The 20174-nt window shown below is 41.7% G+C and overlaps 3 protein-coding genes across 3 annotated transcripts; 2 read left to right on the top strand and 1 right to left on the bottom strand.

The window, feature by feature from the left end:
• Positions 1-7953: 7953 nt before the first annotated feature.
• On the top strand, positions 7954-9757 carry LOC126562119 (uncharacterized). The gene is made up of 6 exons (XM_050218542.1): positions 7954-7959; positions 8021-8676; positions 8733-8994; positions 9057-9363; positions 9424-9585; positions 9661-9757. The coding sequence occupies exons 1-6, from the start codon at positions 7954-7956 to the stop codon at positions 9747-9749; spliced, it is 1482 nt and encodes a 493-aa protein (XP_050074499.1). The 3' UTR covers positions 9750-9757.
• Positions 9758-11007: 1250 nt separating this feature from the next.
• Positions 11008-14778, top strand: LOC126563585 (E3 ubiquitin-protein ligase LRSAM1-like). The gene is made up of 8 exons (XM_050220231.1): positions 11008-11196; positions 11409-11651; positions 12234-12882; positions 12945-13432; positions 13514-13594; positions 13982-14399; positions 14484-14581; positions 14656-14778. Exons 1-8 carry the CDS (start codon positions 11068-11070, stop codon positions 14776-14778), a joined length of 2229 nt encoding a protein of 742 aa, XP_050076188.1. The 5' UTR covers positions 11008-11067.
• Positions 14779-17981: 3203 nt separating this feature from the next.
• LOC126562055 (deoxyribodipyrimidine photo-lyase) lies at positions 17982-19542 on the bottom strand. Its single transcript, XM_050218466.1, has one exon. It carries the CDS (start codon positions 19540-19542, stop codon positions 17983-17985), a length of 1560 nt encoding a protein of 519 aa, XP_050074423.1. The 3' UTR covers position 17982.
• Positions 19543-20174: the final 632 nt, after the last annotated feature.

Genomic DNA, 20174 nt, shown 5'->3' with positions numbered 1-20174 from the left:
AAGAGATGTTGGTAGAGTTTGCGCACACACGAAGAGGATAAAGCAACCCGGCAAGGGAAGGCAAGGAAATGAAAGCTCGGCACATTCGGTTGGAGTTTTTCTGAGCTACATTGTAGGAAATGTTTAAGCTAAGCCTTGACTGTGATGGCGACTAAACCACTTCGTTCTACCTATTCTGTTTGTTAAATAATTGTGCTTTTGGGGTTTTTTTTTTTACTTATGTGTGTTTATTTGTGATCTTTTCAAACTCGCAGCATGCTTCTGTATATTAATTTAAACACCGGAAGGCATGTAAAATTGAAGTCAAGCACGTTAAACGTAATATTGCTAAAAATTTAAAAATAGAAACTGTTAGGCAACTAGCAAATCATCGCATTTTAGTGTTCATTTACTCACTCAACTACTTCATTAGACGATAATAAACCCATCTGCGTTCTAGATTGCCATAAAACGGGGAAACAGATTTCCTTGCTTCAAATTTGCTCATAAAATTTGTCAGAGAGAGTTATGGCGTTACAGGGTCATGAAGAGTTTTACTATTTGCACGTTTTCTATGTTTAAATTGTTGGTTTCTAATTTTTGTTTCATAAATAAAATAATGGGCAATAACGTGTTACCGGAAATGTTCGCCTTTAAAACATTTACTATAATATGATACATCATCCTAACGTATAAATAAACCATTTATATAATTCTTATTTGTTAAATGATCAAATGACCGTAAACACGGCAACAAACCAGACCAAGAATGATTTTAGGTGCATTTCTTGTTGGTCCTCTTCGTTCTAACATTTAGCAAAGTCTTTATATTAAGTGAGCACTTCCCAATGAACATTGTGTAGGGCTAATTTACCAGATAACTTCAATAATTAAGGATACAGAAAGAACGAAGATCTGTTTCGTTGTTCTTGTGTTGGAATATTTATTTGGATTGAAGAGATTTTAGAGACTTGAACAAAAAAAAAGCTCAAATTAAATCCAGGAAAACAAGGAAACATCCCAAGACCTCCCGAAGTTAAAGGCCGAAGAAAAGACATTTTTTCAATGTTTCGTGCGTAAAATATTTTCTTTTTCTTGTTGCTCTTCTTGACTAAACGTACGATCTTGGTTTGAAGTCGTCCATCGCCGGCCATCGAATGGCATACAAGACTTGCTGATTCCACGTAGTTGAATAGTCGGAATTCACTACGGGATCCCGGAACAGCCCGGAAGGGATTTGAACCAAGGTCCTCTCTTGTGAAGCACGGTGCCACTGTCCCCTCAAGTCCGGACCGCCCCTGAGTGTAAAATGTAATATCTTTAAACATCTTCTAATTAACATTAAAACACTAAAACAAATTGAAGAAGTCTGAAGAGCTAGAAAATTTAAGAACAATCACAAAAAAACTTTGTATACTATGGTGATAAAAGTGTATACTTTTAACAGCTCCTCTATATTTGAGCACAAGGTAAGATACAATGATACTGCTGTACAACTCATAAACTGTTATCAATAGCTAAAAAATTCCCAAAGACCATTTGAGTTTATTCGAGCAAACCATACCCTCACTTAAGGTTGATTCATATAAGCAAAACCAGAAACGTCATTTCGCTCACTAACATTCCTAACCTATTTCAAGTAACGTTCGAGAAAAATAGGAAAAATATGTCGTAAAAACAAATTTGCTTGATGTCCTGAAAAATGGTACTTATTTTCCACCGCTCTCATTCATCGCTCAGACAACCACTGTGAAGTGTCCCACTGTTATTGGTACATGCGCCACCAGAGTCACGGATCCTACCCAGCAGTGTGCAGCGCTGCCTGATGCCGCACTGTGCTTGTAATTTAAGTTTAATTTTATACATTTTCCAGCGTTTCGTGCTATCGCATCAGTGCATAGAATTAGAAATGACAGCGAACCCCGTATCTCGTGTCTATTCCATTCTAATCACATACGATGGCATTGGAAATAGACGGGCGACGACGTGCAACGTGATGGTAATCGTACGGTTGGACAACAAATACGCACAAAATTATGGTTTTATAACCTGCTCATTTCACCCCGTTTTCCGGAAGTCAAAGGACAAGACAGGACAACAGAAATAGCTCCCCGGGTGAAGCGGTGGACGTCGGATGCTGGGTTTTAGCATTGCGTGGAGCGTCGCGCTAGTAAATGGGGAGGGTACTGAACGCATCTGGCACAGCGCGTAGTATCAAGGATACAATTTATGGTCAGCTAACCCGCTGGCTTACGTTTTCCAATTAAACGTAACTGTACGTCCAGTCCCGCTGACGTCAGCGTTCGTCTGCACGGCCTTATGGCGGTCCAAGATAGACAAGATCTCTATTCGTATATCTATGAATTGCCTTGAAATAGCCCTGTAAAGTAGAAGGTTTCTTCGGCTTCAAACAAATCGCAACCCTTCCTTTAAAAACACACACACACGGCCAATCTTTCCCTGATTACCTTTCTTTCGCGGCTCCGGTGCCGCGTAGTCTGTGAAATGTTTGGAAGGAATTTTAATCACTCTCCAATGGTTATGCGCTACCCCGTTTTTTTTTTGCGAACAGCGTAACATTTATGCCAGTGTGGTTCCAGCTGGATGACTTTATGACTCATAAACAGCAATCAACTATGGCATCTTCCAATTAGGTTCGAAAAAATCGTCCAGACAAGCTCGGCGCGATCGTCGCGTCGTTCGGGATCAAGACGGTGCCTTGCGGGCAAAATGGCCGCCGCAGCGATGGGGCGGCAGTTTAAGAGCTATCCCAGTCCATTCGCTAAACTTCGCTCCGAAACAGGCAAACCGCTTATAGTCGGTGTAAAAAAAAAAGAAAAAAGTGCGGTGCTATCATTGATAAACCGACCCTGGCCATATTCATTAACATTCGATTAGCATACAGATTTGACGTTTCGCTATTTATGGGCACGAATCTCTCGTATCGGGAGCGTTCCGAAACCGGTGCCAGGTTGTCTGCCGTGGTGCCGGTACCCGATCTCTCCCGATCTCGGACCCGGCACGACGCAATCGCACCTGTTTGCTTGCCGCCTGTCATCCTGCCGGGTTTATATTTGCTTGCTGCGCCACTGATCCTCTAGAAAGATCATCGCGAAAGCTTCCCATTGAGGTCAAAACCGTCCGATGAGGGATGATCTTGCACACAATTTTGGCGATCGATGATCGAACCCGTCTGGCGGTGGTGGTGGTGGTGATGGTGGAACCCCTGGTTTTAGCCCCGGGCCACTGTCAAAAGTCAACTTCACTTCAAACGTCGACGGGCACGACGCCGCCGGCAAACCGATCCATTAACGTCCGGGCAAGACAGTGAACGACGAGACTGCCACGCCAGAACGCGGGCCGATCTGGCCGCAATAATAAAGTCAGCGCACCAAACCAACCGGAGCCAGCCGAGCCTTTGCCAAGGTAGTGATGATTGCACCGGACGGGCACCAGGTGCCCACCGCCCGAGATGACACGGTGAGTCACTGCCAAATATATTTCTGGCGTACTTTCGGTCCTGTCGTCGTAACTTATATGTTAATCGTGCTCGTTTAGCGCGGTTCGCCGGAAACCGCGCAGCGAAAAACAGGTAAAACAACAAATCATTAATCAAAAAACAATTTACCGGCGACCGCGAACCGGTTCGGGCGGTTGGCCGATCCGCGCGGTGGTCAAACGATGAGTTTGCCTCTTTCGCCAGGATCACGGCAAGCATTTAGATTGATTCATTTGCATCCTTTGGAAGTGGTCCGGCTGGCGAATGAAGCAGCAGCTGATGATCAATTTGATGCTGGACGGACCCACCGGGAAGGAGAGAGCGAGTGGAGCAGTGAAGATCGGCAAGAACCTTTTTTTTCCAGACCGTTCTGAGCGAGTAATCTGTGGTCGGTGAGGCAAACTCCACCTCCCAAAGTCAAGCTGTTCACACACCAAACTAACGCAGCAATAACATATACGATCACCATAAATGGTTTACATAATAAAATATGTTAGAATTGATTGCTGAGCTGAGAAAGAGCACAGAACCAACGTAGCTTTTGTGTAGTCAATTATCTACGCTGGAGCAGGTATCTTGTTTTTTTCGGTTTATACATTTTGGGATCTTTTCTATCCGTCGTATCACATTTGGTGTTGTATCAAAGATGTAGCAGTGTTTGTATGTAGGTTTTTTTTTAATCTTATATATATTTTTTCTTCTTCTTCTTCTTCTTTTTCTTGGACCTAGGTAACGCCGGCCATCTCGAATGGCTTACTAAACTTGCTGATATCATGTAGTTGGATGGTCAGTTCTTACAACGGAGGGACGATCCGGATGGGATTTGAGATCCGGTCCTGTCGTGTGAAGACTGGCACCTCTGTCATATAGGACTTATATAGATTAAGGTAGTTTTTTGATAGGAAACCATATATCCCACATAAATATCCAGTTTGATAAACACTCGACTAGGAAACAGACGACATCCTTCGTACGACTGTTTCCTGCACCACAATATCCATAACATCCACCTTCAGGGCGGTGGACAGCTTCTTTGATCGCTCCGTTCGAAATTCAACAACAAAAAACATTCGCGACCTCCACCAAAGATCAAAACAAACCGACAAGCGCAAATGTCAAATCGATATTTGCACTTGCCATAATCAAAACACTGTCCGGGTGACACGGCGTGCCAACGTAATCGAATGCTTCCCACACGCGTACAATTTAGTAAAATATGGACAATGATCAACGGTTGGCAGCCATTGGCGATCGACAGCGAAGTACCAATATATCAATCGATATGTATGCTGCTGTGCACGGCCGCTCGAGCACAAAGCGTCCTGCAATTCCCAGGACCTCCCAGCAAGGGTCTGCAGCACAAAATATCATTCTGAGCGCGCTTGCGGTGGTCGAACAACGAAGCTGATTGCGTTGGTAAACGGTTGACTTATCACACCACTGGCAACATACCGCCAGAACCAGAACGGTGCTACCAGATGGATATGAAACTTTGCATACGAGAACTGGTTGTTCACGCACTCGGTTTTCGCTGGTATCCATTAACTCATAAGTTGTTTTGTCGAAGATCTACATACTTGTACGAGAGGTATGCTGCCACTGCTACTACTCTCACGTTTCACACCCGTATACACACACACCAGTGTTCCCTCTCATGGCGTGCCATTGATTCACGTTTCCTTCAACAGCTGCTGCTGTGGCGGCTACTTCGCCTTAAAAAGACGGATGTGCGCCAAGCTGTCTGACAGTGCACACGACGTTTATCGGTGTGGCGGCGATCACCACAAGTGTTGGTGAGCCCCGCTCGGCGATCCGGGGGCAATTAATTTGCGACTGCCAGGAGATCGCGATTGCACTAAATGAATATAAATCACGCGTGCAGCGGGAAAAAAGGAGGCCAGCTTGCCATGTGGCTGTTGCGGTGGTGCACTTGTCAGCACCGTCGTATTCCACTAGCTGACATCAATTGGCGTGTGGTAAAAATTAAAACAAGATCTTCGATTGTACAAACGCTTAGAATGTCTTTTTTTATAGTTTACTTGTTTCGGTACAGCTATTGCAAGCCCACCAATAAGTGTGACGGGTTTACTGTTAAGTAAAGTACTGCATAGGAATATAAGTATTTTTAACATATATCACCGTTGGTTTCGTGTAATGCTTCGTGTAATCGAGTGTCGCAGGTCAATTCGGATTCGTGATGAATCCTCGTAATATGTACTGATGACTATTCAGATGACGTAGTAAAAATAAAACTATTAATCCATTGTATGATAGACTGACCTCAAAATGGTCACTAAAGGACAGGAGGACTAAACGACAGTAAACACACCAATTTCATTTGGCACAAAAATGCTTTTTTCATTCTGCAATGTTCTGTTCAAGTTTGACTTAAATTGAAGTTTGGATCGTAAAAATCTTTAATTGCGATCTGAAAGTTATCCGCATTGTTACCGACGTACCAGGTGGTTTTCGAATTACTTAAGATTGTTATTACTTTGACTGTTAAGAGTTACTGCAATATGCGCTGTCTTGGTCGCTGAGGATCGTCAACGGTAATTAGTCAAACATCCATAGTGTGATGTAATCTTCTCCTCTAACAGTGTCGTAAAAGATCATATGAACAAACGGCATTAACAAATAGTCCTCATTGCCGGATAATACAGTTTGCTTAGAAATCTGATAAGACATTGTTTTGCTGCGCAACGAAACTGCGAAGTGTTGATCAAACTCGAGGTGGTATGCAAAGATATCTTCTGGTAGGTACGATGTTATTTAAGTGTGTTTTTGTACTATAAAGTATATTTATTATTTGGGTAACATTTCCTTTAAAAAAGCGACTTTTTTCAGATGCATCAGAAAATTGAACAGTAAAGGATACTGTAATCAATCGAATTGATTTGTTTTTTTTAAGAAATCTTTAATATAAGAAAAATACGGCTTTTCATCAACACTGCATAAACCATAAAAAATAATTTTTGGACCCTTTTCTTGTGAAAAGTTCTTTTAATCAATTCATCTTTGACTTTGACTTCAAATTGATCCATAAAATTGCGATCGGACGGTACTAGAGCACACTTAGTTTGGGCTACTTAGCATCCCCCAGAATCCCCAAACGCTCCTTTTTTCCCGCACTCACCTCGAGTAGATAATAACACCACTACGACTTCTTTATGGTACTTTGTGCTCTTTGCAATATAAATCACTTTGGTCAATGCCATTCCTGGAGAAAATGAAACGGATGTGACGTATTTTTCATTGATTGTGAACCTAAAATGGCCGAATGGCCAGATCTAGGTTCTCACTCTATAAACATTCCCTTCTCCATAAAGGTAAAAATCTGATATATATTTGCCCGATCGTATCCGGCCGACAGGAAATGTGACATAACGGCCAACTTTTTCTCAAGTCCGGATTATGCAAACGGATCGAAAAAAAAAAACTTTTTTGTAAAGAACATTTACTGCTCTCGTTCTAGTTAATATAAATTGAGAGATAAAGCTCTCAAGTTTCGACATTATGTAGTCAACTAGTATACATTGACCACTGATCGGTGGACCGACTGAAAAAAAAAACTGTAACTTTAAATCTGTTATATTATTTTTAATGATATTGTTTGTTTGCATAAATCTTACAAACTGTATGCGCTAACTTATTTCCATGCATTCATGCACTTTTGAGATTAAAAACTCTAACCGCTTGAAGATTTTTTGCTGGATTAGTATTGGTGGAAGCTAATCGAGCAAGTCTTCCTTTGCCTTCAAGATATGATTTACCACTTCTGGACAGTACATTAAGATTCCCCAGGACCTGAAAATAATCCTTAGAATTAGTAATAGTACACGTAGAAACTCTCAAGTAAAGTTTCGTCAAATTGTCTGTCATCTTCGTCTTTATATGGATTATTTAAGATTTTTTATCTTATTCTTCGTTTGCACAACAATCTCAAGAAGGGTTGACTTGTCATCTCTGGCTTCTTTAACGTGATTTTTCCGTACATTCATGTACGTGTTGCGCATGAGGGAACGTGTAGTGTATGATTCTCCGGTCTTGCTAATAGACTCTTCAATAAATAAAATAATTATATGCTTAAAAAACGAGCAGATTGCATTAATTCTTGCTATCCTTAGGGCTGTAATGAACAACCACGTGGTTTAATTGGGATGCATGTAAAATCTATTTCACACACATTTTTTTCATATTTTTCGAAGTCAAAATTCAAGCAGCTTCACTATTCTTTCAAAAATCTCATCCATCTTGTAGAATTGATAGGTTTCGTTACATACTGCTACGCAACGGTCACGATTCAAATTTTGGTGCAATATCTTTATTGGGCCGTTTGGGCCATTTGCTTTCGACAACTGTCAAAGTTTGTTTTGTTTTTATTTCGCAGCACAGCTGTGTGCTGGAATGTGTTGGAATTTGAATCAGGACATTTTATCGTAATTTCTTCCCTTTCCGCAGGTGTATGCTGTGAAATGAAGGTAGGATGTTAACGATTCAAATATTCTGCTGATATCTTACAGTTCTTTTTTCTCTTTCCAGCTTCCAGCAATTGTAAAGCATGGCACCATTTTCTGCACCACCGGCTCCCATAAGGCGTCGGCAATTTTCCTCGACAATGAACTTGTTATCACCTCGGGGTTAATTTTGAGTGATAATGAGAGCCACGCAGAGACGCTGAACAATGCCGTCAAAAACAGTCCCATTGTGGAATGTAACAAATCCGGCGAACTGAGGCAGATCTTTGAGCTGGATTTTCGCATTGTTTGCAAGCACGACAACGTGTTGCAAGAACGAGCTGCACGCGCCTGTTACTTAGTACACTCTCGCCGGGTGAAAGAGTGTATGGAAAAAATGCTAGAAGGTTTGCACGTGTGCATCAATGGCGACCTGAAGCCTGTCCGGTTGTATGCTAGCCTTTTTGCTAGCATCTTCATCATGACTACAAATCTGAGCGAACCTATTTCGCTGGATCAGATTAAAGTGGTGTTCGAAAGTTTGCAATCACCCGGCAGGGAAATGCTTAAACTGCTGGATAAAGTGGTAACGGTGTCCACTCCCTTTGGAGATGAATCGTTCTTCAACACGTTTCATGTAGGACATGTTTCCAACATTTTCGGTGAACAAGACTGTTTGCTACTGCTCGACACACATCTCAGCTCTGGCTGCCAAGGTGGAGCAGTTTACAGTTCCAACAGGTATGAGGATGAATTTTCATTTCAGCATGAGTAATACTATTATGTTTTCTTTGCAGGAAAATTCAAGGTATCCTGATCGGTTCCACCTTCGTGTATCGCAATGAAAACGTAAGCTTTCCGTTGGCGATCAATATGGATGAAATTTTGAGCATAGTTTTAAACAGAAGAAATCTTTGCCAAAGCTTAGCAATGACACTGCCTATGCCAGCGTTCCGATCAGTGTGCATGATTGATTCCCAAGGATGTTGGGGCACCGGATGTGCGTTCGAACTAAACGATAAACGTTACATTATTTCCTGCTCGCACGTGCTTGTAACGGTATGTAGAATTCACAGATTGCGAAAAGCTAGAACATACCCTCCAATTGTTCTACTTTGCAGGACAACATTACATGCGTGTTTGAGGATGGAAAAATAATGCACCCGAAACTTATCTACAAAAATCCCATCTTCGATACTGCTTACGATATTGCACTGATGGAAGCCTCCTTTGAAGAGGCGCAACCGTCAAACTGGTTCTGTCAATTGGCAAACTACATTCCACGCATTGGTCAGCGGTTGTATGCTGTCGGCTTTCCCGTGTTTAAATCGTTGGCCAGCAAGTCAAACTTTAAGCCAACCATCATCCCGGGCCATGCCACAAAGTACAGTGAGGGAATACTATTCACGGATTGTTCCATTCAGTGTGGTAAGTGCATTGTACATCTTGTTGCATCAGTCTGTACTAAATTTGGTGCTTCACTTTCAGGGCAAAGTGGTGGTCCAATTTTCGATGAGAATGGTTTATTGATAGCGATCGCTGTTTCAAACTTCAAAAGTTCTGTAGATAATTTAATCTACAATTGCCATAACATGTGCGTTCCGGTGAAAGATATTTACAGCATTTTGGAACACTATTCAAAAACCTGTGGTAATGATAAAATGCAGTGAAGTGAATTTAGTGGAAGTCACTTAAATTTACAATCTTTTTGTATTTGTTTACTAGATAAATCATCACTCGCAAACTTGCAGGCTGATTGGAATGTGCGATCGAAATGGAAGCTGAAGAGTCCTGTTATTTTAAATAAGCTATAGCGACACAACCAATATTACGAGGATGGGCATTTAATATATTTTTCATACAGATGGTTAAAAAGGTATAGGAAATGGGTTATTTGGTATTGGTTCACAATAAAAAATATAATTAAATCAGAAACAATTGCACGTAATGGAAAATTAATCGTGAGAACTTACAAAAAACTCAAATAAAGGATTTTCTCTTCTACAAAATACTAAACGACCGTTGAAATCGCGCCACTTTGGAAATCGAGCTGGAGAAACGCTGGATCGTAGTATCCGCACAGTGATCGTTTAAAGTATAAACCATTGGACAAAATTATGTCCACAAAAAGCAGATATCATCTCATTCTAGACCTAATCTTGCTATTTTAAATTCTTTATCTATTTTCGATAAAGTTTAATTGATATTTGCTTAATATTTCCATAAAATATAGAATCCTGTAGTTGATCGCAGAAACTCGTCACCACCATCGATCTCAGTGTGCAACGGTCCGTCACCGAACGTCACTTTGTTTACGAGAAAAATCACCGAAAAGATTGAAAACATTTGGTGTTGCTCGTGACTCGCGCCGCTGCCTTTTTCGTTCTGCCTTGTGAAAAAGAATCCACCGATGTTGTGAAAGATGCAATAAGAATTGCGTGAAAGCAGGATAGAGTAAAAGGAGTGTTTATTGTGGGGAAAGCACGCACACGGGGTACTCGGCAGTAGAACGCTTTTGCTGCTGGCTGTGTTGGGTGGTAAATGCGCGCGCGGAAAACTCCTCGTTTCAAAGGAAAATCTTAAAACCGAATACACGTCCGTGCGGAATAGAGAGCGCGAGAGCATGTACCGCGTCGGTTTCATAAGTCCAAACATACACAACAAGCCATCGGCACGGAAGCTGATGGTGGTCATTCATAATTAGCTTGTGCATGGTAGATTTCGTCCCTTCTGGCTAGGCTAGCAAGGCGTTCGTGTAGTATCAATATCGTAGTGGGCAGTGTCTGTGTGTGTATGTAGTGTGGAATCCCTTGGCAACATATCGAGCAATCAGCGGATAGATGGTAGCTGCTGCAGTAAATAACGCGCGTGATTCATAGCCCTAGTCCCCCCAGTAGTGAATTGAAACCAATTTACCCGAATTGTGGGTCACATTGTGCTGCATGCCAAAAAGGTGCAAAAGCTCGGTAATTGATACATCCCCCCACGCATAATAGATGTTGCGCTTGTAGTGTGTGGCTCCGTTAGAGTGGTTTTCCGTCGTAATATCCTGGAACGCACAAAACGGAAAAGTATAGTAAAAAGGCGAGAGAAAGAAAAAAAGCACACGCCAACTAGATTTAATTATTTTATATGGGTTGTCGTATTTCATCTTCGAACAATGAAAACCTGTTCACACCAGCAGAAGACAGTGATATGGCCACTACAAGCCACCAACCGAGTGTGGATTATAAAGCGCGCCTAGAACGGAAGCAGTGCCTGGTAAAAAAGCATTACACAAGATTATGTTGTTTTGTATCCTTTTTTTGTTTGCTAGTCATCTGTTCACCGCTAACTGCGCATAGTTTGACACAGTATCAACATCATTACTCATCTTTTCCCGCTTCATCATCCCATGCCGTCGTTGTTTGACGAAAATTATTGATTTTATTTTAATTCGGTGCCCTACTTTTGTTTCATCTGTTTTCTACAAGGCAAAAGAAACACCGGAACCAATATACGATTTGGAGGATTGCAATCTTAAAGATGTGCCCGCCGGTGTGTTCGTGCTGTGCAAGGTGCTGCGGAAGGATGCCCTCACGCTGGCGAAGAATAAGCTCTCCTCGCTGGCTGCGGGAGGCACGCTGGACGACTTACTCTTACTGCAATCGTTAAACCTTTCATACAATCGTTTCAAGAAGCTGCCCGAAGATATATACAAACTAGAAAACCTCAGGGTTAGTTGTGTTTGTGTTGTGTGGTTTATTATTATTTTTATTTCATTATTGTTTGTCTCGAGGGCTGCACAACTGCTACTAACCGAATGAACGAATGAAAACATAAAACGCAAGACATAAAACACAAAAATTTACATAAAAAACATATAAAAGTATGCAAAGAAAGACACAAAAAAACCAACACAAAACACATAAAAAACACGTTCAAAAACACACGAAAATAACCACAAAAGCACAAAGAAAAACCACACATAAAAAAACACTTGTTTTATGACACACAAAACACATGACAAATACTAATAAAAACACTCAAAAATACAAAAAGCTACAAAAATACACAAAAAACACAAGCACAAGTAAAACACAAAAAAATACAATAGCGTGAGGAAAATTTCGATTAGACACGTTAGAAAAAGGTAGACAGAACGCGGAAACGGAAATTAGGGAAGGATACATTGTGGTCAAACAAATCATCAAAAGAATTAAAGACTGATAAGGCGCGCACCTAAGGTTCATTCTGGGAACCGCGCCCGTCGTAAAGAAATAAAGGAAGCTGGAATTAATTCGCATCCCTTCTTGCAGGAACTATTTTTAGCTAACAACGCCTTGGAAAAACTACCGACTACGATAGGACGCCTAAAGAAGTTGGAACTGCTCAATCTTTCAGCGAACAATCTAACGAGCGTAGAACAGATAGCGTTCATGACCAATCTTAGATTACTGGACATTAGCGGAAATGTACGTCTTTCTCAGCTGCCCAGCCAGCTGGCAACGTGTGATAATCTCGTAGATATTGTGCTCGATCCGGAAACAATCCGGAATCCGCCGGCAGATGTAGTGGCCGGCGGCACGTACGCCATCGTGAAATATCTTTCGACGGGTGAAATCCATCATGATCCAAGCGGGACGTCCAATGTCGACGGTACCTCAGCGATCGATCGACAAAGGGCAACCACATCCACCTTCCTCAGCAGCGAACGTAACGAACTGCGCCAACAGGAACAGGCCCGCGAAAGGTACGAGAAGGAGCGTAAGCTGCTCGAACGCGAACGGTTGGCATTCGAAAAGGATATGCTGACGGAAAGCAAGCTGCACGAACAGCAACAATTAAGAAAGCAGATGCTGCTTCAGCAGCTGCTCGAGCAGCAGAACCAAAACGACACACAAGTGCACAAACTGCAGCAGGAAAAGCAAACCGAACGGGAACGGCTTATCGATAACATCATAAAGGGTACGAATTTTATACCATCCGGTTGTGGGTCATTTTAGTAATCATTTTTCTCTTTGCCACAGATGAACAAAAATCGAGCGACCTGGTAAACAGTCTGCTCGCGCTGAAGAACGGTCCCGATCCGGCGTTCCTTGAGCAGGAGCGGGAGGAACAGAAACGGCTGCTCGAAAATCTACACATCCAGCAGAATGATCTGCGCAAACAGGAAATACTCGGTGCGATGACCAATCTGCTTGAAAATGAAATTAACATCATCCAAAACTTTCACAACCAGCGGGACCAATCTTCACGCAGCATTCTGGAGCGCGAGTACGAGACGAACAATTTGCTTAACAATGTGTTTTTGAATTATGACAAAAATCGGCAAGATGTGATCGACCAGATAACGTTCGACGAGGATATACAGAAGAGTGCCGTGGCAGCACTGATTGCGCGCAATGATTCACGCACGTGGGGTTTGGTGGAGCAGGTGCGAATCGTGGAATCGCAGTTGGCCGCACTAACGCTGTACGAGATCGAGCGCAAGAAGGTTAACCAGGACGATCAAATTGTATGTGTGCAATATGTTCTTACTTCATCTTTTGGTTGCTTACACTTATACATGGTACGATTTGATTTATTCTACACACAGATTAATTTGACCGAACAGCGTATAAATTTAACGTACGTGCTGACGGATTTGCTCAAGCAACAGGACCAACGCAAACAGCAGGTAAGCATTTTCAACAGGGAACAGGTGTTTGGCTGAGTTTTACTGGGGTTTTATGGATTTTATTGACATACTCTGCGAGTTATAGAATCGCTCGAGCAGATTATTCGCACTGTTGAAGTGTAACTCCGAGAGCTACCAAAGCAAATATAAAGAGAAACGAAGAAAATGCAGATCCACTGCAAATATTAGCCTCGACAGAAAAATAACAATAAATTATCTAAAATTGGGTGTACACGGTACGCATTAAGCATTAACGTTTTTGGCAGATTTTGTGGTCAAATTTAGGGTTTACGCTTCTCGTGGACTGTGGCTATATTAAATCGCTGAATGAAAATCGTGAAAACCCTGTATCACTTTTCTTATTTCACCCCGTTCATTTTCTTTCAGCTACTGGATACACTCAAGATAATCGAAAAGCAAAAGGAAGGTGAACAAACCGATTTCTGGCTGCTACAGTACCAACGGCTACTTGATCGACAGCCGGCAGAAGTTTCACACGATACGGCTTCAATCGATCCTGTGCTGGGGTACCAGTTCCTGGTGAACGGTGTGGTGCACTGTTTACCATTCCTGTCGAAAATATGGCAAAACAAGGACAAGGAATTGTGCAACGTAACTGAGCAGGATTTGATGAATGCCGGCGTTCAAAACCCTACTGATCGGCAAGGCATCCTGCAATCGATTGCAAACTATTATGATTATTTGAATTGTAAGATTGACTATCCGGAAGGAGAATCATCCACGGTGACACCGATGGCGAATGCTCCGATCGATGAAAGCTACGGGGAGGATGATGATCGAGCACGTAGAAGAAGCTCGATAGAGATGGGCTTGGAAGTTGAACCGACACCGGTTTCGCCGAGCGTGTCGTCGCGCGTCCCTGCTAGAGGTGAAGTGTCAGATTCGGATGAACCGATCAGCCCTGTAAGCAGCGGTACGGGAGCTGTAGCACAGTATGCAGAATGTGTAGTGTGCATGGAACAAATGGTAGGAAATATTATTTCGACTGCGACGTGAAATTGTTTGTTAAAATTGTATCTCTTTTCAATCTATTTCCAAAGGTACAAGTGATATTTATACCATGCGGCCATATGTGCTGTTGCTCCGGATGCCACACGGAGATTCACGATTGTCCAATGTGCCGTGCCTACATCGAGAGAAAAATCAAAGTCATACAGCCTTAGCGTACTGGGTCGGAAGATGCTTGAGAAGTGTCCAAATTTTAACAACCACTTGTGTAAGAAAAATGCTTCACAATTTTTGGAGTTTCGTGATACATTATTTTTATTTTTTCGTTTACTTTTAGGATGATGATGTCACACATACACACCAATACGGCAATAAGTGAACGTTGAATTGGAGAACGATAAATCAATTATCAAGAAATCAGTAAAAAATGTGCAGTAAATCGTAGCTGAACCATTTACCGCATATTAGTTACATTAACATCGATTTTATATTACACTTCTAGTCAAAAATACGATCCACTGGTATGGAAACTGATTCTTTCTTTCTTGCACCCAGAACTAAAGCAACTAGCAATGACTTGTTAGACAAAATCATCATCAATTATCAGCACACGGTAATTGTGGCAGTAACAAGTTCGAAAACAAAATTTACGTTACGCGCATAGAATCATCTCTAACTTACACACAAACACACACACTACACGGTCGAACTGTGTCCAAGTAATGTTACATGAAACGCTTTTGGCTTACAGCTAAAAAAAACGTAAAACACAATTTACTCCATGCGAAAATAATCATACCCTCCCCCCAATACGTAGTCAGTAAGATAAGAGAAAAAACACCAAACACGTTTTGCCATTTAAGATAAATCTATCCAATTGATAATCGTTCAAAACGAACATAGAATAGGCTAGGAAATTTTGCATTCTGTCAAAGATAATCATATCGCCGGTAACGTTTTCAAGATCGCCAATGAACGATTGAGTGTTTGCGTTTTTGTTTTGTTGCTGCGTTAATTTTAATGATAAGCAAAATTGAAACAAAATTCCAATGAAAAGACATCTTCTTTATCAAAGAAAAAAGAAAAGGAAGCCAATTTAAAACCCGTTACGGAGGATCGTTAGTCGTTGATTGTTATTCGTTCGGCGACAGCTTAACAACTCGTACAAATAATGATCGTTAAGTTGATATTTTAACATTTTATTCACGCCTGATTATCGGACATGATAGTAAGCGTGTATTATGAAGTTTATGTTTCGTTTATAAAATAATATTTTAAATCAACGTGTGCAATTGTTTGCTTTTTCACGCTACGAAAAGGGCACACGTGTGCAAAAGAATGCAATTAACTCACATTTGTTTGGAGAGTGCCTTTCACGCGAATAATAACACTAGTGTCTAATCTGTGGCGAGAACATAAAAAAACACACACATAAAAATGCAAAGAAACTTGAATGTATACTGGCAATTCTACATAATAACCATAATTGTAATATCAATTTCTTTTTAAAATAGATTTTTGCGATTGCAAAAGTCGTTTACTTTTTTTTTACATTGGATTCAAAGCATTTACAGCTGCATACAACAGCAATATATAATCATAAAGTTATGTGCAATTGCAATGATACGGTTGCAATGAATCTGTAAGAGCAAACACACGTTTACATTTTTTAAATATATCTATACTTATATATTACAAAAATTACTCATATCTTACAATCACAAATATTCGGAGTTTATATACTACTAGGACTCTTGCATTTTTTTGTTTGTTTGCTGGCAAGCATTTGTTCGGGTTATTATGGTGTTATGGTTTGTTATATAAAATGTTTCAAATAAAGTTTTATCGCACTAACGGTGGACTTATTCGGGGTTTTATTTTTAATCGTTGCTATCAGCCCTAATCAATAAAATATTTTTTCTTTCCATTTTATAGAGGGATATTTCTTGTAAGAATGAGTTAAGCATGCTCCGGCCATCACCACGGAAACAACTGCATTTGCTTAAGCCAGGGGGCTTAAACAAATTATCTTAACCTTTGAAGCTGCTCGGAATATCGCCAAACGTTTCATGAATCAAAATAAGGTACGAAACACATGCATTTTCATTTTCAATATGTGAGCCAAAGGCTTTTCCTCAATACTGAAAAATATTTGTTTTGCTATTAATCCCGATCTGTTCGACTGGATCATACACCGCATAGCTCTAAATTCATGCATTGGATTTGAGGTAAAAATGTTAAATTCAGAAGTGACAGCACAGTCTAAGGATTTTCCTTATCTTCTTCGACTCAACATGCTCAAGAGGACTTGGTCTGATTTTAACTGACCTTAGATATTCAATTTGCAATCAATACGCCCGTGTTGTTCGCAATATCCTGCAAGGTTCTTGATCAATATAGAATCGTGACGTGATCTGAAACCCATCTCGATGTACTAGTGTTGTTTTATACTTCAAATGTTGGTATTTGACCATGCTACCAGGCCGATCTGATTCTTCATATCCATTTTAAACCCTCTCGTCGAACAGAGGGTTCGGTTGCATACTCATGAGTTATCCAGACCTATAAGTTTAGTCTATAACGAGACTTAATCTCTTACGTTTGCCTCAATTTAATTCCATTACTCAAAGCACTCGATTCATCTTCTTGTCCTAACCCCTTCCTAGGTGATGGTGAATGAAACATACTCGAGGGTCCTTTGTTTCAGAGCCAGGAAAATATGTTTAGCTGTCTCCTCTTCAGTCTGTTAAGAAAGGGTTATCCCCGGATGTGGAAACCTTTAGGACCATCTGCTGCAATGTAGAGCTCTATAAGCTCCCAAGTTCAGGTTTTACGAACTATTCTCTCCAGGCTCCAATGGACTGGTCATGTCATAATCACACAGGACGGCCAAACCCAGCCGGCAAAGGCCGATTTTGTAGGCCGTATTTAACGTCGTCCACGTGTTTCCTCCTTTTCTCTCGTCAATTTAATACCGAAAGCCATCACCAGTCATCAATCACATCTGAAATCAGCATTCTAGCAATCAAAACAGTATCATTCCTTATAAGATAAATTTAAAATTTATTCAAGTTGTTCATTGTACTGCAGTTGCTTGAACACGAAGTGGATGTACGTCATCGAACAAAGTTCGATTTGAAGTACTGTTTTTCGGTGTCCAACAAGTTTCTTACTTAATGTGCTTAAATTGCCTTAATTACTAGTGATGTGAATACTACTCTATTTGCAGAGGTAGACAAAGACGTTTTTATAAAACGAACATAATACCGCAAAAACAAAATCTCCAACGAGAGACGAGATTACAATCAAATGTCAATAGTACAAAGCAAATGTTCAAAACAAAAACGGCAATATTACTCCTGTTAAGCTAACAAATAATTTCACAAAATAAGTAATTTGGCCGCGCCGGCACTCGTCGTTCACTTGCGACGATGGACTTTGCCTCCGTGACGCACCACAAACGCGTTGACGTTAAATTTGCGCTTACATCCCTCATAGTTCATGTACCGAATCTTTCCGAAAATCTCACGCTCTTTCCACCCTTGATCGTGAATTCCTGCGATCGACCACATGCAACCGACGTACCCGTTCGGATCGCGCCCATCCAGACTGTACCGGTCGTTCAGATAGATGGCCGTTTCAAGCGCTTCCTCTGGCGATTTGGTCCACTCCAGTATCTTTTTGGCCCAGTACATTCGTAAGAAGCCATGCATCTTACCCTCCTTCACCATCTGAAGCTGTGCCGAGTTCCACAAATCATCGTGCGTTTTGGCCGTTTCGAGCTCCTCCCTAGTGTAGCAATACACCCGTTTATCTTTCCGATGATCGTCCAACGTTTTGCGGGCCCAATCGTAAGCGCCCTTCAGATTGTCGTAATTTTTGTTATGGAAACAGAAATTGTCCGACAGCTCGCGGCGAACGATCGCTTCCTCGCAGAAGGATGCAACACTTTCGCTGTACCGTTTTCCAAACTTTTTCACGGTCAGAATGGCCCGCTGAACCGAGATCTGGCCGAAGTGAAACCAAGGCGATAGATTCGACAGTGCGTTCTCGGTCGGATCGTTACGCTTGTCGTTAAACTTGCCCAAACGCTTTTCCACGAAGCTTTGCAGCGTTTTCACACCACCGACGTAGCCCGGCGTGGCCCATTCAACAGCATCCACGGATCGGTCAACCTGCAGCGTATCCAGCACTTTGGTCCAATTTATTGGTTCAGCCTCAAATTTGGCCGCAAACGGATGCTTCACTAACGGTGGAAATGGTGTCAGGTACGTGGGAAGATTGTTGTTCACCTTGTTCCGTATCGTACGGGCCGCATACTCCAGCTTGTCCGACGTCACCCACACCGGCACAATGTTGTGCGCATCAACCTGACACAGTGGCACCTCCACAGGGAGTGCCTGCCTTACATCGTCAACCCACTTCATCGGTACACGCAGCGGGCTAAAATCACACACTACCCCACCGATCTTGTGCTTCTTGACGAATGCCGGCACATTATCGCCGGCATTACCGCGCAGCAGATGAAACTGAATATTAAGCTTGCGGCACTCGTCGGCCACCTCTTCCAGGCCCTTCAGCATGAACTTGAAATGGCGAATGGTGGCGTCCAGAAATTTCGGCACCAAATTAAAGCAAACGTGCAGCGGCAAATCGTTCTTCAGGGCCAACTTTTGGGCGAAAAGGAACGCCCAATTATCCTGCACCCGAACGTCACGGGACATCCAGTACAGCACGCCACACTTGCCATCCTCAACGCTTTTGGCGTCCGAGAGAATGCGAACACGTTTCTTGCTAAAATCAAAATCCAGTATCGATTTTGCGGTCGCTTTACGATCTGCCTTGAACAGTGCCACATAGTCTTCGTGACCACCACCATCACCCTTATCTACTGTTTGTTTCGGTGGCGTATCGTTTGGTTTGTGTTTCTTAGCTGCTGGTTCCGAAGAATTGGAAGTGGTGCTAGCCGATTTCTTCATGCTACTTGGGTGGAGGAATCTGTTTGGAGCAGGGAAGCAATTAATGCTGGATCGACTTTGATAAGCGCAGAGCAACAAACCTGTAGCAGGCCGGACTCAATGAGAACACAATCGATGAGGATGATGCACGTAAAGCTACACAAAACATAAAATAAACGCTGGAGATTGCACCAACAAAAATGCTACCTGTGAATGCTGCTTTTCAACCAAACACGCGCGCGCGTTTTGTTCAGTTTCTGTGTACAAACACCTTTCCGCGTTAACTGTCACTTTTCAACATGTGATGAAATTGCGTCACTACGGGTTTGTTCGATGATCCGTTTCGAACATTTTTTATGTATTTTTAGGGTTAAAATTATTTTGCGATGAGCTGAAAATGCTTTAAATACAATTTGTGTCAAACAAACCAACAAATGTAATTTTAAATTCCTAAAAATTATATAATTAAAACTTCACATTTTGTCCACCATATTTCCCACCGTTTGCTTCAAGCCGCGCGTTTTCAAAACGTCAATTTCAACAAAATTGCGCTTTTTGTTTGCATGTAAACAAAATACCATCAGCTGGCGTTGGCGTCGTTTTTCTACCTAAATTACACGTTTGACTAACTTTTGCAACACACCCGGACCCCA

This window comes from Anopheles maculipalpis, chromosome 3RL (genome assembly GCF_943734695.1).
Source record: "Anopheles maculipalpis chromosome 3RL, idAnoMacuDA_375_x, whole genome shotgun sequence".
Taxonomy (NCBI): Eukaryota; Metazoa; Arthropoda; class Insecta; order Diptera; family Culicidae; genus Anopheles; species Anopheles maculipalpis.
The sequence above is the reverse complement of the archived record's forward strand: the minus strand, read 5'-3'. Positions and strand labels throughout refer to the sequence as shown.